This window comes from Carcharhinus amblyrhynchos, unplaced genomic scaffold, assembly GCF_965287045.1.
Source record: "Carcharhinus amblyrhynchos unplaced genomic scaffold, sCarAmb.v2.hapA scaffold_38, whole genome shotgun sequence".
In the NCBI taxonomy this organism is placed as follows: domain Eukaryota; kingdom Metazoa; phylum Chordata; class Chondrichthyes; order Carcharhiniformes; family Carcharhinidae; genus Carcharhinus; species Carcharhinus amblyrhynchos.
The window spans coordinates 2,822,295-2,841,238 of NW_027649779.1; the positions used below are offsets into that span (position 1 = coordinate 2,822,295).

Consider the following 18,944-nt stretch of genomic DNA (forward strand, 5'->3'; position numbering starts at 1 on the left):
GCACAGTGACACAGTGGGTTAGCACTGCTGCCTCGTAGTTGCAGGGACCCAGGTTCGATTCCCGGGGGCACAGTGACACAGTGGGTTAGCACTGAACAAAGAACAACACAGCACGGGAAACAGGCCCTTCGGCCCAACGAGCCTGCACCGCCATCTTAACAATGTGTTTTTCCTACACCTCCCTCGACCCGTGTCTATGCTTATGGTACCCCCATTGGAAACCAGATTCAGGGGAGAATAATTTAGGGACAATTTGTTACACCAATCAGCCTAAGAGCACATCTTTGGGGTGTGGGAGGAAACCAGAGCACCCGGAGGAAACCCACGCAAGCACAGGGAGAATGCGCAAACTCCCACAGATACTGGCCCAAATCCATGTATCTGCACAGCAAACAGTGATAGTCACTGAGCTGTTGTGGTGCCCATCTGCTGGTCCAGTTTTAAGCATACACAAAAGACACAAAGTACTAGGCTACTCTCGAAACATCCTCTACCTTCTTCTCACCTTGTAACCTTCTTCTCTCCAATGAAAATAACCTCAAGTCCCTCAGCCTTTCCTCATAAGACCTTCCCACCATACCAGGCAACATCCTGGTAAACCTCCTCTGCACCCTTTCCAATGCCTCCACATCCTTCTTATAATGCGGCGACCAGAACTGTACGCAATACTCCAAGTGCGGCCGCACCAGAGTTTTGTACAGTTGTAACATGATCAGGATATTGATTTTGATGATCAACCATGATAATCCTGAACGGTGGGGCAGGCTCGAAGGGCCAAATGGCCTATTCCTGATTCTATTTTCTACGCATGTTTCTATGTAACAGAACTGGGGATATTTTTCAATCCTGCAGAAACAGACCCAAAGGAATGCGGTTCAGTCTGAATATGAAAAACAGCAAAATCCAATCACAATAGTTACTTGTGAATCCGCTGGTGTGTCAGCAGAGTGGACGACTGACTGAATCCCTTCCCACACACACAGCAGATGTATGGCTTCTCCCCAGTGTGAACCCGCTGGTGTCTCAGCAGATTGGCTGAGTGAGTGAATCCCTTCCCACACTGAGAGCAGGTGAACGGCCTCTCCCCAGTGAGAACTCGCTGGTGTTTTGCTCGGTTGGATGACTCCTTGAATTTCTTCCCACACACGGGGCAGGTGAATGGTCTGTCCTCCGTGTGAATTCGCTGGTGTTTCGCTAGATTGGCCGGCTGGCTGAATCCCTTCCCACACTGGGAGCAAGTGAATGGCCTCTCCCCGGTGTGAACTCGCTGGTGTAATGCGAGGTTGAATGACTGATTGAAGCCCTTCCCGCACACACAGCAGGTGAACGGCCTCTCCTTAGTGTGAATCCTTTGGTGTATACGCAAGCTGGATGACTGAATGAATCCCCTCCCGCATCGGGAGCAGGTGAACGGCCTCTCCCCGGTGTGGCTGCGTCGATGAGTTTCCAGCTGTGATGGGTATTTGAATCCCTTCCCACAGTCCCCACATTTCCATGCCATCTCCTTGTTCTGACTGCAATTATGTTCTAAAAGGCTGGATGGTTGGTTGAAGTCTCGTCCACACACAGAACATGTGTACAGTTTCTCCCCACTGTCAACGGTGCATTTTTCTTCTATATTCAAAACACAACGATATTCAGGTTACAATCACTTGGCCAACTCCATCAGGTTCCGAAACCATGTTTGGTTTTCGTTTCCCCGCTGCAAATCCTCCTCTTCTAACACCCGATCAAACTGATTTAAAACAGAGAAAAGGGAGTGAGAAAGAACCCACAAAAGCAAGTAGTGAAATTGAGCTGAATGAGTCTGATATTTTGTGGGAGTGAGGAAAAGATAAACATAAAAGCTTCGGAATTGTCATAAAAACCCAGCTGGTTCGCTAATGTCCTTCAGGGATGGGTATGTGCCACCTGGGCTGGTGCTACACAAGAATCTGGGCACTGTGTGAGGTGACAGAGAGAAATGGGAGAGGCAGTGGCAAAGGAGAGGGATTTCAAACATCTAAAGTCGACAGGAACTTTGACAGAATCCCCCAAACTCTCAATCTCCATCATCTGTAAGGACCAAGGTAGCAGGTAGGTGTGAACACCATCACCTCCAAGCTCCCTTCTAACTCACAAACCATTCTGACTTGTCTGACATCCACTACTAAAAGAACAGAAATTTCTTCCATATAAATACTGGGAAGACTGAACCCATTGAGTTCAGTTCCCAATACAACTTCCATTCCCTCACCAGCAAATCTATCCCTCTTCCTGGCAACTGTCTTGGGGTGAAATATTTCACCCGAAGGTGACTTCCAGCCACACAAAGAACAAAACAGCACGGGAAACAGGCCCTTCGGCCCAACAAGCCCGCGCCGCCATTTTAACATTGTGAGTGCCCTCTTCTCCCTCTGATCTTTGTCTACACCTATTGGACTCCAGAATAAAGGAATTATAACCAGATTGAGGGAAGGCTAATTTAGGGACAATTTGTTACACCAATCAGCCTAAGAGCACATCTTTGGGGTGTGGGAGGAAACCGGAGCACCCAGAGAAACCCCACGCAAGCACGGGGAGAATGTGCAAACTCGCACAGACACCGGCCCAAATCCATGTGTCTGCACAGCAAACAGTGATAGTCACTGAGCTGTCGTGTTGCCAGTCAGATGGTCCAGTTTAAGCACACGCTAACGACATGAAGCACTAGGCAACTCTCGATGCAACATCCAAGAGCAGCCCTCGCACGACCTACCGCGTGTATGCCCCTTGTTGGACAACAAGGCGGACCGAATAACATCCACATCATCATCAAGACTGCCTATTTGTGACATGAAACTCAGGAGAAAGAAGATATAGAGGGAGAATGGAATGGTCTGAATTGCTCTACAGAGAGTTGCCATGGATTTGAATTGCCAAATGGATTTCTTCTGTGCTGTAATGATTGCATCACTGGAAATATATATGACTGTTACACTACATATTCTACCCTCTCCTTTCCTTTTCTATGTACAGTATGCTTTGCCTCGAGAGCATGCAAAAAACAATACTTTTCATTATACCCTAATCCAAGGATAGAATCCCTACAGTGCAGAAGAAGGCCATTCGGCCCACCGAGTCCATACCAACCACAATCCCACCGAGGCCCTATTCCTGCAACCCCACATACTTACCCGCTAATCCCCCAACACTGTGGCCAATTTATTATGGTCAATCAACCTAATCTACATATCTTTGGAACCAAAAGAGAAAATGCTGGAAAATCTTGGCAGGTCTGGCAGTATCTATAAGGACAGAAAAGAGCTGATGTTTCAAGTCGAGATGACCCTTTGTCAAAGCTGAAAGGCATAGAAAGTGGGAGATATTCATATGCAGGGTGAGGGAATGAAAGACGAGTCATTGCCATAGAAACTCCTGTGCTTCCCCTTTTCCCCTTCTTCTAAATATTACCTCTCTCCCACCCATTCTCCCCCCGACACCATCACCACCCCCCCCCATTCTCCCCCCGACACCACCACCACCACCACCCCCCCCCCCCCCCACCCATTTTCATCTGGCACAGCTTACTGTCTGATTTCAGCTTCTCTGCCATTAGGCCATCCACACCCGTTATTCTCTCTATGGACTGCCGTTAGCAGTCTTTTCCCCTAGTTTCTGTGTCTATGACTCATCGTTCAGTCACTCACCCTGCAGTATAAATATCCCCCTATTTAATGCCTTTTAGCATTGACAAAGGGTCATCTAGACTCGAAATGTCAGCGCTTTCCTCTCCTTACATACTACCAGACCTGCTGAGATTTTCCAGAATTTTCTCTTTTGGTTTCAGATTCCAGCATTTGTAGTAATTTGCTTTCACCTGCACATTTTTGGACATGGGATATCAAATCAAATAGGTAACATTGACAAAGTGCTATATATTCCAAGACAAGAAATAAGAAGCATAAATAACCTAATATATAACATATAACTACGTTAAACATATCTCTGTCCCATACTAATTTACTGTTCATTTAAATATTAGTCCTCTCCTTGGAAAAAGCCCTCTTTAATTGTGAACATTGGATAAGAGGCTATCCTATTATCCAGATAAGTAAATCTGTCAAACTTAGGGAGTTAAAGGTTGTCAATGTCTTTGAGGGAGAAAGAAAATACATACCTGGATCTGGTGCTGCTCCTAATTCCGGTGTCCGTCTGTAACCTTTCCAGAGTCTGCAGCCTCCCTGGATTCACTCCCTTACCCTTCAGTTGCTGCAGGTCCCCAATTTCCCCCAGAATGAGAATAGAAATGGAAAGGGGGAGACATTGATTTCCTCCCAGATGTTGCCCAGAGGAGGAAGTTTCACTCTGAAGCTCACTGGGTAACTTCCGCCTTGTGACGTCACAATTGAGCCCTGCCTGAATCAGCCAATACGAATCAATCTGCTCGCATGACTACTTCCGTATTGTGACGTCACAAATGAACCCTGCCTGAATCAGCCAATAGAAATCACGCTGCACATGGGACTACTTCCGCCTTGTGACGTCACAGTCGAGCCTTGCCTGAATCAGCCAGTAGGAATCACTCTGCTACCCGGTGACGTCAACGGGTTCCGGTACGCAGGCCCGGACGCCGATCCTCCCCACACCGCCCCCGGGAACAGAATCATTTTTGCCCCGCCCCCGAGTTCTGGCCAATCGGAAGCCCTGGCAGACCGGAAGGACTCTTGTACTCCAGCCAATCAGTGGGTGGGCTTTGTGACGTAGGAGGTTGAGCTTCACACTGACTGAACCTTCTTCCAGTGTCCCCACATCAGTGAGTAAAACAGTTTGTGTTACAGACAGTGAACAGGCAGGGAGGTTTTCAGGAGGGAAGGGGAAGAGTTCACTTCGTGAATAGTGAGGCTGTGAGTGGGAGATGGAGAGGAAGGGAGTCTGAGCAGCTGCAAAAAGCAGCTGAGTGGGAGAATCTACCAGTGAGAGATCCAGAGGCTGTGACTCCTGGGGCTGTCTGTGGAAATGGGCTGCAGGAAAAGAGTTCAGTCCAACCTCCTGTAAAAGGAAATGAGCTGAACCTATACCTGGGAAATACAGAGAGTTGTGGGACTCTGTAACTGGAATTAGAGCCAAATGTGTGGAGGGAGGAAATGTTTGATTTGATTTGATTTATTATTGTCACATGTGTTAACTTACACTGACAAGTATTTTTTTCTTGCATGTTATTCAGACAAAGCATACTATTCATAGAGAAGGAAACAAGAGAATGCAGTATGTAGTGTTACAGTCACAGCTAGGGTGTAGAGAAAGATCAACTGAATGTAAGGTAGATCCATTCAATCGTCTGACAGCAGCAGGGAAGATGCTGTTCTTGAGTCGGTCGGTACGTGACCTCAGAATTTTGTATTTTTTTCCCGATGGATGAAGGTGGAATAGAGAATGTCCAGGGTGTGTGGGGTCCTTAATTATGCTGGCTGCTTCCCCGAGGCAGTGGGAAGTGCAGACAGAGTCAATGGATGGGAGGCTGGTTTGTGATGTTTGTAAATATTTGTAAACATTTGTAAATGTTTGTGATTTTTGTGGAACCTGTCTGAAGTATTTAAAGGCAAATTTACCCTGTCTGTAACAAGTATCATTGTTTGTGAATGCATGCTTTGTTAATGTTGATTTTAGTTTAATTATTGCAGTGAAAGTATAAAATTAATGAAACCTTATTCTTTGCTTTATTCCATTAGGATTGTCTAGGAAATTGTTTATTTGAAGATTATCAGTCTCTATGGAGAGGTATTTCTAGTTTTGTTATTGTACATGTTGGATATATTGTTGATGCTGCAGTAAGTTACATTTATTTTTCTTTCTATTCTTGGAATATAATAATGATGTGGGTATGCCGGCGTTGGACTGGTGTTATCAAATAAATAGGTTGGACTAAAACCTGGTGTTGTCAGACTTTTTACTGGAATATAATAATGCAGTTATGTTATATATTTCCAGTCAGTGAGACATTATAGTACAAAAAATGTCCATTTGACAATTCAAATCCATGTCAACTCTCCATAGAACAATCCAGTTGGTCCCATTCCCCCTCTGTATCACTGTCTTAAAGGTTTATTTCTTTTGAATGACTAACATTATTTGAAATCATGGGTTCTCTCTGCTTCTACCATCCTCATGTGGGGTGAATTCCAGTTTATGGCCACTTGAAGTCCAAACAAACCTTGTACACATATTCCCCACCTCTCTCTAATGAAGTAACATAGCGCTTTTACACAAATTATAGTCCAGTTATATAAGGGATATATCAGTGAACAGCTTGCCTGAAGATTTTCAGGTCTGTGTGTGTCCTGGAGCATGAACCAGCAGAATCGGGAGAGTGACTACTTGGTGCAGAATGTGTGGGACAGAAATTTACAACTTTTCAGGAATAAAAAAGTAGTTTAATCGAGAATTGTCCATTCTGAATTTCTTTTCTATGCGCACAGCATTGACTTTTGTAAACTTCTTTCACAGGATATTAGAAGGGGAGGATTTACAGGACAGAAATATCAAAACAAAACATCACGTTCAGATCTGATAGATTCACTCGATTAATCACAACGTGAATATCATCGGCCTTGGACTCTAGAAGGAGATTTTTTGGGGTTTTTTTTCTGTCTGTGGGAAAAGATTGAACATCAGTGTGACTGGAAAAGCAGTGAGAAGTACAAACCTGAGTGTGTGATCAGGTAACACAGTCTGAAAAGCATTGCACCGTTTACATTGAGAGGGACTGTACATCTGTTCTCGGTCAGGATGGGGCTTCAACTGATTGTCAAACCTGGAGGGACAGCAGGCCCCCCGCATCAGGGAGAAACAGTGGAAATGTGGGGACTGTGGGAAAGGATTCAAAGCGCCGTGTGAGCTGGAGATCCATCGACGCAGTCACACTGGGGAGAAGCCATTCACCTGCCCTGATTGTGGGAAGGGATTCTCTCAGTTATCCAACCTGCTGACCCATCAGAAAATCCACACTGGGGAGAGGCCGTTCACCTGCTCTGAATGCGGGAAGGGTTTCACTGATTCCTCCCGTCTTCTGACGCACGGACGCATTCACACGGGGGAGAGGCCTTTCACCTGCATTGAGTGTGGGAAGGGGTTCGGGGATTTGTCCAGCCTCCGGAGACACAAGCGAGTTCACACCGGGGAGAGGTCATTCCCTTGCTCCGTGTGTGGGAAGGGATTCACTCTTTCGTCCAACCTGCGGAGACACCAGCGAATACACGCCCGGGAGAAAGTGCTCAGCTGCTCAGAGTGTGGGAAGGGATTCAGCAATTCCTCTGCTCTGCAGAAGCACCGGAGAGTTCACACCGGGGAGAGGCCGTACGCCTGCTCTGACTGCGGGAAGGGATTCACTCGGTCATCTCACCTGCTGATACACCAGCGAGTCCACACCGGAGACAGGCCATTCACCTGCACTGTGTGTGGAAGAGGATTCAGTGCATCATCTACCCTGCAGAACCACCAGGCAGTTCACACTGGGGAGAGGTCATTCACCTGCTCCGTGTGTGGGAAGGGATTCACTCAGTTATCAACCTTGCTGCAACACCAGGCAGTTCACACTGGAGAGAGGCCGTTCCCCTGCTCTGTGTGTGGGAAGAGATTTACTCGGTCCACTAATCTGCTGACACACCAGCGAATTCACTCTGGGGAAAGACCATTCAGTTGCACTGAGTGTGGGAAGGGATTCACTGATCCCTCCAGCCTCTGGAAACACCGGCGAGTTCACACTGGGGAGAGGCCGTTCGCCTGCTGTGTGTGTGGGAAGGGATTCACTGAGTCGTCTAGTCTGTGTGCGCACCGTCGAGTTCACACCGGGGAGAAGCCTTTCACCTGTTCTGACTGTGGGAAGGGATTTGCTGATCCTTCCAGCCTGCGGAAACACAAGCAAGTTCACACGGAGGAGAGAGGCTGTCCACCTGCTCTGAGTGTAGGAAAGGATTCACTGAGACATCCAACCTGCTGAGACATTATGGCAGTCACACTGATTACAGACCTTTTAAATACTCTGGGTGTTAATTGTATAATTTGGGGTAAATATATACAAGCAGTGGACATTGATTAGATGTTTCCATGAGCACATATAGACACTTACTGACAGAGCATGGAATAGTATTAAGAGTGATATACCTGTAATGTTTGACTCCATGAATAAATCTATACCAAGTAAAGATCGGAACTAGTTTCCTCCTTCACCATAAGGCGGTCAGGATTATGATGTGGTAACAGTGAAAATACCTGACGTTTCCGATCTGAATGTTTGAGAAAGAATAATGACAGCTTTGATTAAAAATCAGAAGGGAAAGATGTAAATTATCTTAAAGCTCCACAGACGATTTGTTCACACTATTTGCCAAAGATTGAAAAGTCCTGCTTCAAGATACAGGAGCAGATGATGAAGGGTATACAAGACACATACAAGAGACTCGTGCAGAGTGTACAATGTATAAAAATTATTGGAGGATGCCATCATACCCCAACAGTGAACCTTCCCTTGGAGCTGAACCTGAGGCACCAGCTCAGTTTCTGAATGATGAGTTTTGAGACGTGTGTCAAAACATGAACGTTCTGCTCAGGAGCATCACACAGAAAGTCCTTTCAGCGATGCACTCTGTGAAAGGAATCCTGTGGTGATCGATGAAATGCAGAAAATCTCAGCTGATCACTTTCGTATCTGTTTCCACTATCACTCCCGGCAGCAAATTCCAGGCACCCACCACCTTCGATTGTAAAAAACTTGTCTCAAAATCTCCTTTAAACCTTGTCCCTTACACCTTAAACCTGTGCCCCCCTAGTAACTGATTCTCCCACCCTGGGGAAAAGCTTCTCACTATCCACTCTGTCCACGCCCCTCATAATCTTGTAGACTTCTATCAGGTCTCCCCTCACCCTCCGTCATTCCAGTGAGAACAAACCAAGATTCTCCAACCTCTCCTCATAGCTAATGCCCTCCATACCAGGGCAACATCCTGGTAAATCTTTTCTGCACTCTCTCCACAGCCGCCTCCTTTTGAATGGACCTACCTCATATTAAGCTGATCATTTTCTTCACTGGGGGATGGGGGTTGGGTTGAGTCCCCCTCCGGGGGGGGGGCGGATCCTCCCCTCCCACCCACTGCCCCTGACGCTGCCTCCGCTTATCCACCTCCTTCCCACCTGAAGATGAGCCTGGACGTGAGCCTCACTACGCATACGACGCGTCACAATGCCCGGGGACTGATTGACAGTGGCGCCGGCCCAATAGGGAAAGGGGGCGGGGCTGGAGGACCGCGTGGAAGCAGGTAGTCCTCCAACCAATCGGAGTGAATGAGGGGCAGGGTTGGAAGACCGAGCGGGTGCGGCTGGTCCTCCAGCCAATCGGAGTGAATGAGGGGGGAAAATGCTCTCAGGCATGCGCAGTGCTGGTAATGGTGACGGACGGAGGGACGGGAAAGGCTGATGCGAGATCAGTACGAGGTAAAGGGCGGTGCGCAGAGAGCGGTAGATCCGGCCGGCGGGTGAATAGGCTTTGTAAACATGTTGTCCAATCTCACACCCCGGGAAAGAACTTCCTGGTCACCCCGTTTTGAACCAAATGGAGCCGCGGCTTGTCGTGCTGGGCCTGGGCTGACTGCCGCCATTCTGCCGGAAGTGTATCATTTGTGGCCGCCATGTTTGTGAGGGGCAACATGTGCGTGGCGCCATGTTTGTGAGGGGCAATGTGACGTATGGGATTTGAACCCCTGCAGTCCATGTGGTGTAGGTACATCCACCCTGCTGGTAGGGAGGGAATTCCAGGAGTTTGTCCCAGTGACTGAAGGAATGGCGATATATTCCCAAATCATTTTAAACATTATTTATAGATCTGTGGGTTTGGTCAGTCACATGAAGAGCCATGGTGAAATTCACGACCCTAAGTAGACATGAGCGACACAGTGGCACAGTAATTAGCACTGCTCCCTCACAGTGCCAGGGATCCAGTTTCAGTCCCTGGCTTGGGTGACTTCAGTTAAATTATTGATTAGCGTCACAAGGAAGCTTGCTTTAACGCTGCAGTTGTTACTGTGAAATTCTGTGGTGTTTATATGCTCTCCTCGCATCTGCGTGGGTTTCCTCCGGGTGCTCCAGTTCCCCTCCTCCCCCCACCCCCGGTTAATTTACTAAGGGGTAAATTTCCCTTTAGTTTCCCAAGATGTGGCGATAAGGGGACTTGGCTAAGATAAATGTGTGAGGCTGCAGGGATAGGTCGTAGAGGTTTACAAGCATGAAAACAGGCCCTTTCATCCAACTGGTCCATGCTGCCCTTTTTTTTAAAACCCCTAAGCTTGTCCCAATTGCCTGCATTTGGCTAATTTCCCTCTATACCCATCTTATCTATGTAACTGTCAAAACGCTTTTTGAAAGACAAAATTGTACCTGCCTCTACTAGAACATAGAACACTACAGCGCAGTCCAGGCCCTTCGGCCCTCGATGTTGCGCCGACCAGTGGAACCAATCTAATGACCCTCTAACCTAAACTACTCCAATGTTATCCATATGCCTATCCACTGACCATGTGAACGCCCTTAAAGTTGGCGAGTCCACAACTGCTGCAGGCAGGGCATTCCACACCCTTACTACCCTCTGAGTAAAGAACCTACCTCTGACATCCATCCTATAACTACCACCCCTTAATTTAAAGCTTTGTCCCCTCGTGTTAGCCTTCACCATCCGAGGAAAAAGGCTCTCACTATCCACCTTATCTAATCCTCTGATCATCTTGTATGCCTCAATTTGGTCACCTCATAACCTTCTTCTCTCTAATAAAAATAACCTCAAGTCCCTCAGCCTTTCCTCATAAGACCTTCCCACCATACCAGGCAACATCCTGATAAACCTCCTCTGCACCCTTTCCAATGCCTCCACATCTTTCTTATAATGCAGTGACTAGAACTGTACGCAATACTCCAAGTGCGGCCGCACCAGAGTTTTGTACAGTTGTAACATGACCTCACGGCTCTGAAATTCAATCCCTCTACCAATAAAAGCTAACACACCGTACGCCTTCTTACAACCTTATCAACCTGGGTGCCAACTTTCAGAGATCTATGCACATGTACCCCAAGATCTCTGTGCTCGTCGACACCACCAAGAGTCCTTCCGTTAGCCCTATATTCTGTACTCCTGTTACTCTTACCAAAGTGAATTACCTCACACTTTTCCGTATTAAACTCCATTTGCCACACCTCGGCCCAGCTGTGCAGCTTATCTATGTCCCTCTGCAAACTGTAACATCCATCCTCACTGTCTACAACTCCTCCAACTTTGGTGTTGTCAGCAAATTTACTAATCCATCCTTCTACACCCTCATCTAGGTCACTTACCTAGAACGAGCTGCCAGAGGTAGTACTACTACCTCTGGCAGCTCGTTCCAGACACTCACCACCCTCTGTGTGAAAAAATTGCCCCTCTGAACACTTTTGTATCCCTGCCCTCTCACCTTAAACCTATGCCCTCTAATTTTAGACTCCCCTAACTTTGGGAAAATATATTGACTATCTAGCTGATCTGTGCCCCTCATTATTTTATAGACCTCTACAAGATCACGCCTCTGCCTCCTACAGTCCAGAGAAAAAAGTCCCAGTCTGTCCAGCCTCTCCTTATAACTCAATCCATCAAGTCTCAGTAGCATCCTAGTAAATCTCTTCTGCACTCTTTCCAGTTTAATAATATCCTTTCTATAACAGGGTGACGAGAACTGTAGAAAGTATTCCAAGTGTGGGCCTTCCCAATGTCTTGGGTGGACAGGAGGGCCTGGGTAAAGCACTCTATCAGAGAGTCAGTACAGACTCAATAGGTCGAATGGCCTCCTCTTGCACTGTAGGGATTCTATGATGATAGATATCATCCTCAAATCGAGGGACTGTTGATGATGAAGATAATCAAGGTGCAACAGGGAGTTAGTGTGGATATCCTGGTCTTAGGAAAATCTGTTCAAATCCTGGTTTATTTATACAATATAAAATCCCTCTCTATTCTCCTCCCAAATCCTCTCTCACTTTCCTCTTCAAAGAGGATAGCGTCTTGTGAAGATCCAGACTGTGTGACAGCTTCCCTTCCCTGAAGAACATCAGTGAGTCAGTTGCGTTTTATATGACAATCCGGCAGTTTTTATGATCACTCTTTCCTAGTGCCTGCCCCACAAATTACTGCATTCATTCAGCTCAATTTCACAACCTGTTTTTGAGCGTTCTCTTTCATTCTTTTCTGTTTTAAACCCGTTTTATAGGATCTTCGAAAGGGAAGGTTTGTATGAAGGAGACGGGAAACCAAACATCACATCAGGATTTGACAAAGTTCCCCGAGTTATTGGAACTGAATATCACCAAGTATTGAACATGGAAGGAAAAAGCACCGTCCAGAGTGGGGAGAAACCGTACGCCTGTTCTGTGTGTGGACGAGGCTTCAGTCGATTATCAGGCTTGTCGCAACATAAGTATCTTCACACTGGGAAGGAGTCACTTTGTTCCCCGTCTGAGCTGGAAACTCATCAACGCACTGACGCTGAGAAATCATTCACTTGCTCCGAGTGTGGGAAGGGATTCAGTGATTTATCCAGCCTGCTGAGACACCGGCGCGTTCACACTGGGGAGAAGCCATTCAGCTGTACTGTGTGTAGGAAAGGATTCAATGATTTATCCAATCTGTCAAAGCACCAGCGAGTCCACGCTTTGGAGAAACCATTCACCTGCCCCAAGTGTGGGAAAGGATTCACTGATTCATCCAACATGTTGAGACACCAGCGAGTTCACGCAGACAATAAGAACATAAGAACATAAGAAATAGGAGCAGGAGTAGGCCATCTAGCCCTTCGAGCCTGCCCCGCCATTCAATAAGATCATGGCTGATCTGTCGTGGCTCAGTTCCACTTTCCCGCCCTCTCCCCATAACCCTTAATCCCCTCTCTTATCAAGAACCCATCAACCTGCTTCTTAAAAATATTTAGCGAGGCAGCCTCCACCACTTCAACGGGCAGAGAATTCCAGAGATTCACCACCCTTTGAGTGAAGAAGTTCCTCCTCAACTCCGTTCTAAACCGCCTCCCCTTTATCTTGAGGCTGTGCCCCCTAGCCCTACTGTCTTTTTTGAGCGGGAAGAGTCTCTCCACCTCTATCCTATCCATCCCATTCATCATCTTATACGTCTCAATGAGATCTCCCCTCATTCTTCTAAACTCTAACGAGTACAAGCCTAGTTTATTCAGCCTCTCCTCATAGCTCAATCCCCTCAACTCCGGTATCAGCCTAGTAAACCTCCTTTGCACTCCCTCCAGGGCCAAAATATCGTCAGGAGTGTGGGAAAGGATTTAAAGGTTCTGAGGATCTGATGTCCCATCAACGTGTCCACTCTCAGGAGAGACCTTTCCAATGTCTGGACTGTGGGAAGTGTTATAAAAGACGCTGGGATCTGATGTTCCATCAGCGAATTCACACAGACGAGAGACCGTTCAGGTGCTCCAGCTGTGGGACTGGGTTCAGGCGATCATCCAAACTCGCTGTACACCAGCAAACTCACACCAAGAAAAGAGCGTTCACCTGCTCCGAATGTGGAAAGGGATTCACTCGGTCATCCCACCTGCTGAGACACCAGAAACTTCATGAGTAACCGCAGTGATTGGATTTTGTTGTGAGTCACATCCAGAACTGAACCATGTTCATTGGAGTCTTTCTCTGCCCCTATTTCTAAACTCCAGCCCAGTTACAGGGGTTAGTATCTTTGCTTTGAAAAAATAGTTTGTGGAAAGTACTCTGTGCTGAATCTTTTTAGTAGCTGTTACAAGTTAGTTCCTTTTGAAATTCTCACCCCCTCCCCTGTCTCCTCCATCCTCACCTCCAACAACAAGTGTGAGGAGCTGAAAAAAGCTTTTTGTCACTAAGATTGAGGCAGTTTGATCAGCTGCCTCTGCTGCTTCCCTCTCACCAAAGGCCAAACTGTCCTCCACTAAGTCTGGAACTGGCATCTTTTTCCAGTTTCCCTCCCGTCTCTCTCTTATGTCCTGTCAGACCTCAGCTTGTCCATGACATTCCCCCCCCCCCCCCACTATGTTCCATTGATCTTATTCCTACGAAGCTGTTTACCTCCTCCATACTAATCAATACCGTTTACAGTTCCCATCCTCTTCCATTCCTCACCTTCTCACCTTTAAATCCATTGTCACCACACACACTCTGGAAAAATAATCTTTGACCTGTCCAACCTCCTTTTCCTTACCAAAGTCGATGAACTTGGTGTCCCCCTCCCCAAGATCTATCCTCGGCCCTTCCTATTTCCCATCTACATGCCCCACAAGGTGACACCATCCAGAAGCACCGTGTTAGTTTGTACATGTACACTGACAACACCCAGCTCTACCTCACCCCACCGTCCCTCTCCATTCCTCCACTGTTACTAAATGATCAAACTGCTTATCCCACATCCAGTCCTGGATGAGCAGAAATTCCTTCCAGTTAAAAATGGGGAAGACCAGTCACCACTACAAATTCCCTGACTACCGAATCCGTCCCTCTCCCTGGGAATGCACCACACTCTTCACAATCTCCGTGCCGGATTTGATGTCAAGATGAGTTTCTGACCACATTTCCACACCAGCACTAATACCAGATATTTCACTCTCCATAATGTCACCTGGCGCCATCCCGCCTGCTGCTGGAACCCTCATCCATACCCGTGTTACCCTTAAACTGGATGATTAGAATCCATTCTTCACCAGCCTCTCCCACTCACTCCACCCCCACATTAAACATTGTCTTTTTAATTCACTTGTGGAACATGGGCATCGCAGGCTGGGCCAGCAATAATTCTCCATCCCTAATTGACTCTGGAGGGCAACTGAGGGTCAAGCACATTGCTGTGGGCCTGGAGTCACGTGTAGGCCAGACCAGGTAAGGACAGCAGATTTCCTTCCCTAAAGGACGTTAGTGACCCAGATGGGTTTTTCTAACAATCGACCATGGTTTCATGGTCATCAGTAGATTCTTAATTCCAGATTTTTTTTATTGAATTGAAATTCCACCACCTGTCGTGGCAGGACTCGAACCCGGGGTCCCCAGAACATTGACAATAGTCTAGCGACAATACCAAAGGCCATCGCCCCGCAACATTCCTGATTGTTCAAAACTCTGCTGCTCGAGAGTTCTTCACCCATCATATCCTGTGCTCACTGAACTACATCGGGTTCACATCAGGGTAATGCACTGATTTTAACATTTCCATCCTGTTTTAAAATCCCTCCATGGCCTGTCCTTCCCAATCTCTAATCTCCAATAACACACCCTCTGAGATATCTGTGCTGTCCTCATTCTGGTCACTTGAACATCTCTGATTTGAATTACTCCTTCATTAATGGCATTGTCCTGGTGTGAAGCTCTGAAATTTCCTCCCTCAACCTCTCCGTCCCTCCGTTCCCTCCCTCCTGATGAAAGATTCTCATTAAAATCCCCCACTCCAGTGAATCTTTGGACAGTATGTGGAGTTGTTGAGTTCTCCTGAGCTGAGACTGGAGCTCTTGGGCCTGGAAGAACCGCTGTCTGGAATCTTTCCCCTCAATTCACTAACTCCCAGTGTGACTCAGTATTTTGTTACAAAATTCCTCTGAAGCACCTTGGGATGTTTTATTGCAATAAACGTGTTCTATAAATATGAGTTGTTACTGATCCCAGCAGTCAGTTTGTGCACAGTAAGATCCCACAAACAGCAACAACTGATCAATCCATTGTGATGTTAGTTCAAACACAAATGTTGGTCCCACTGCACGGTGACACAGTGGGTTAGCACTGCTGTCTCACAGTGCCAGGGATCCGGGTTCGATTCCCGGGGGGGCACGGTGACACAGTGGGTTAGCACTGCTGTCTCACAGTGTCAGGGACCCGGGTTCGATTCCCGGGGGGGCACGGTGACACAGTGGGTTAGCGCTGCTGTCTCACAGCGCCAGGGACCCGGGTTCGATTCCCGGGGGCACGGTGACACAGTGGGTTAGCACTGCTGTCTCACAGTGCCAGGGATCCGGGTTTGATTCCCAGGGGGGCACGGTGACACAGTGGGTTAGCACTGCTGTCTCACAGTGCCAGGGATCCGGGTTTGATTCCCGGGGGGCACGGTGACACAGTGGGTTAGCACTGCTGTCTTACAGAGCCAGGGACCCGGGTTCGATTCCCGGGGGCACGGTGACACAGTGGGTTAGCACTGCTGTCTCACAGCGCCAGGGACCCGGGTTCGATTCCCAGGGGCACGGTGACACAGTGGGTTAGCACTGCTGTCTCACAGTGCCAGGGATCCGGGTTCGATTCCCGGGGGGGCACGGTGACACAGTGGGTTAGCGCTGCTGTCTCACAGCGCCGGGGACCCGGGTTCGATTCCCGGGGACACGGTGACACAGTGGGTTAGCACTGCTGTCTCACAGTGTCAGGGACCCGGGTTCGATTCCCGGGGGGGCACGGTGACACAGTGGGTTAGCGCTGCTGTCTCACAGCGCCAGGGACCCGGGTTCGATTCCCGGGGGCACGGTGACACAGTGGGTTAGCACTGCTGTCTCACAGTGCCAGGGATCCGGGTTTGATTCCCAGGGGGGCACGGTGACACAGTGGGTTAGCACTGCTGTCTCACAGTGCCAGGGATCCGGGTTTGATTCCCAGGGGGGCACGGTGACACAGTGGGTTAGCACTGCTGTCTCACAGTGCCAGGGACCCGGGTTCAATTCCCGGGGGCACGGTGACACAGTGGGTTAGCACTGCTGTCTCACAGTGCCAGGGACCCGGGTTCGATTCCCGGGGGCACGGTGACACAGTGGGTTAGCACTGCTGTCTCACAGTGCCAGGGATCCGGGTTTGATTCCCAGGGGGGCACGGTGACACAGTGGGTTAGCACTGCTGTCTCACAGTGCCAGGGATCCGGGTTTGATTCCCAGGGGGGCACGGTGACACAGTGGGTTAGCACTGCTGTCTCACAGTGCCAGGGACCCGGGTTCAATTCCCGGGGGCACGGTGACACAGTGGGTTAGCACTGCTGTCTCACAGTGCCAGGGACCCGGGTTCGATTCCCGGGGGCACGGTGACACAGTGGGTTAGCACTGCTGTCTCACAGTGCCAGGGACCCGGGTTCGATTCCCGGGGGCACGGTGACACAGTGGGTTAGCACTGCTGTCTCACAGCGTCAGGGACCCGGGTTCAATTCCCGGGGACACGGTGACACAGTGGGTTCACACTGCTGTCTCACAGCGCCAGGGACCCGGGTTCGATTCCCGGGGGCACGGTGACACAGTGGGTTAGCACTGCTGTCTCACAGCGTCAGGGATCCGGGTTTGATTCCCAGGGGGGCACGGTGACACAGTGGGTTAGCACTGCTGTCTCACAGTGCCAGGGATCCGGGTTTGATTCCCAGGGGGGCACGGTGACACAGTGGGTTAGCACTGCTGTCTCACAGTGCCAGGGATCCGGGTTTGATTCCCAGGGGGGCACGGTGACACAGTGGGTTAGCACTGCTGTCTCACAGTGCCAGGGATCCGGGTTTGATTCCCAGGGGGGCACGGTGACACAGTGGGTTAGCACTGCTGTCTCACAGTGCCAGGGATCCGGGTTTGATTCCCAGGGGGGCACGGTGACACAGTGGGTTAGCACTGCTGTCTCACAGTGCCAGGGATCCGGGTTTGATTCCCAGGGGGGCACGGTGACACAGTGGGTTAGCACTGCTGTCTCACAGTGCCAGGGACCCGGGTTCAATTCCCGGGGGCACGGTGACACAGTGGGTTAGCACTGCTGTCTCACAGTGCCAGGGACCCGGGTTCGATTCCCGGGGGCACGGTGACACAGTGGGTTAGCACTGCTGTCTCACAGTGCCAGGGACCCGGGTTCGATTCCCGGGGGCACGGTGACACAGTGGGTTAGCACTGCTGTCTCACAGCGTCAGGGACCCGGGTTCAATTCCCGGGGACACGGTGACACAGTGGGTTCACACTGCTGTCTCACAGCGCCAGGGACCCGGGTTCGATTCCCGGGGGCACGGTGACACAGTGGGTTAGCACTGCTGTCTCACAGTGCCAGGGATCCGGGTTTGATTCCCAGGGGGGCACGGTGACACAGTGGGTTAGCACTGCTGTCTCACAGTGCCAGGGATCCGGGTTTGATTCCCAGGGGGGCACGGTGACACAGTGGGTTAGCACTGCTGTCTCACAGTGCCAGGGACCCGGGTTCAATTCCCGGGGGCACGGTGACACAGTGGGTTAGCGCTGCTGCCTCACAGTGCCAGGGACCCGGGTTCGATTCCCGGGGGCACGGTGACACAGTGGGTTAGCACTGCTGTCTCACAGCGTCAGGGACCCGGGTTCAATTCCCGGGGACACGGTGACACAGTGGGTTCACACTGCTGTCTCACAGCGCCAGGGACCCGGGTTCGATTCCCGGGGGGGCACGGTGACACAGTGGGTTAGCACTGCTGTCTCACAGCGCCAGGGACCCGGGTTCGATTCCCGGGGGGGCACGGTGACACAGTGGGTTAGCACTGCTGTCTCACAGTGCCAGGGACCCGGGTTCAATTCCCGGGGGCACGGTGACACAGTGGGTTAGCACTGCTGTCTCACAGCGCCAGGGACCCGGGTTCGATTCCCGGGGGGCACGGTGACACAGTGGGTTCACACTGCTGTCTCACAGTGCCAGGGACCCGGGTTATGTTCCGGCCTGTTTGTGTGGAGTCTGCACATTCTCCCCATGTCTGCGTGGATTTCCTCTGGGTTTCCTCCCACATTCTGAAAGATGTGCTGGTTTGGTACATTATCCCGAACAGGTACTGGACAGTGGATACTCGGGGAGTTTCACACTAACTTCATTGCAATGTTAAGGTAAGCCTTTCTTGTGACTAATAAATTAAACTTTATAGATCAGTCAATGTTGAAGGGATTCCAGGATCTGAATGGTTCACACCTATTGCTCTCTTTGTCACTTGT

At 49.4% G+C, this 18,944-nt stretch overlaps 2 protein-coding genes across 2 annotated transcripts in view; one reads left to right on the forward strand and one right to left on the reverse strand.

Annotated features, from left to right (window-relative positions):
* Positions 1-675: 675 nt before the first annotated feature.
* On the reverse strand, positions 676-3,574 carry LOC145362393 (uncharacterized). Its single transcript, XM_080218439.1, has 2 exons — positions 3,550-3,574; positions 676-1,614 (listed from the first exon to the last, which is right to left on the reverse strand). The coding sequence occupies exons 1-2, from the start codon at positions 3,572-3,574 to the stop codon at positions 917-919; spliced, it is 723 nt and encodes a 240-aa protein (XP_080074565.1). The 3' UTR covers positions 676-916.
* A 905-nt stretch (positions 3,575-4,479) lies between these two features.
* The window catches only part of LOC145362394 (uncharacterized), a 74,129-nt gene continuing 59,664 nt past the window's right edge, over positions 4,480-18,944 (forward strand). Inside the window, exons 1-3 of the mRNA XM_080218440.1 lie at positions 4,480-4,721; positions 6,766-7,890; positions 12,375-12,752. Of these exons, the coding sequence (XP_080074566.1) occupies positions 4,480-4,721; positions 6,766-7,890; positions 12,375-12,752 (1,745 nt within the window). The remainder of the gene's footprint in view (positions 4,722-6,765; positions 7,891-12,374; positions 12,753-18,944) is intronic.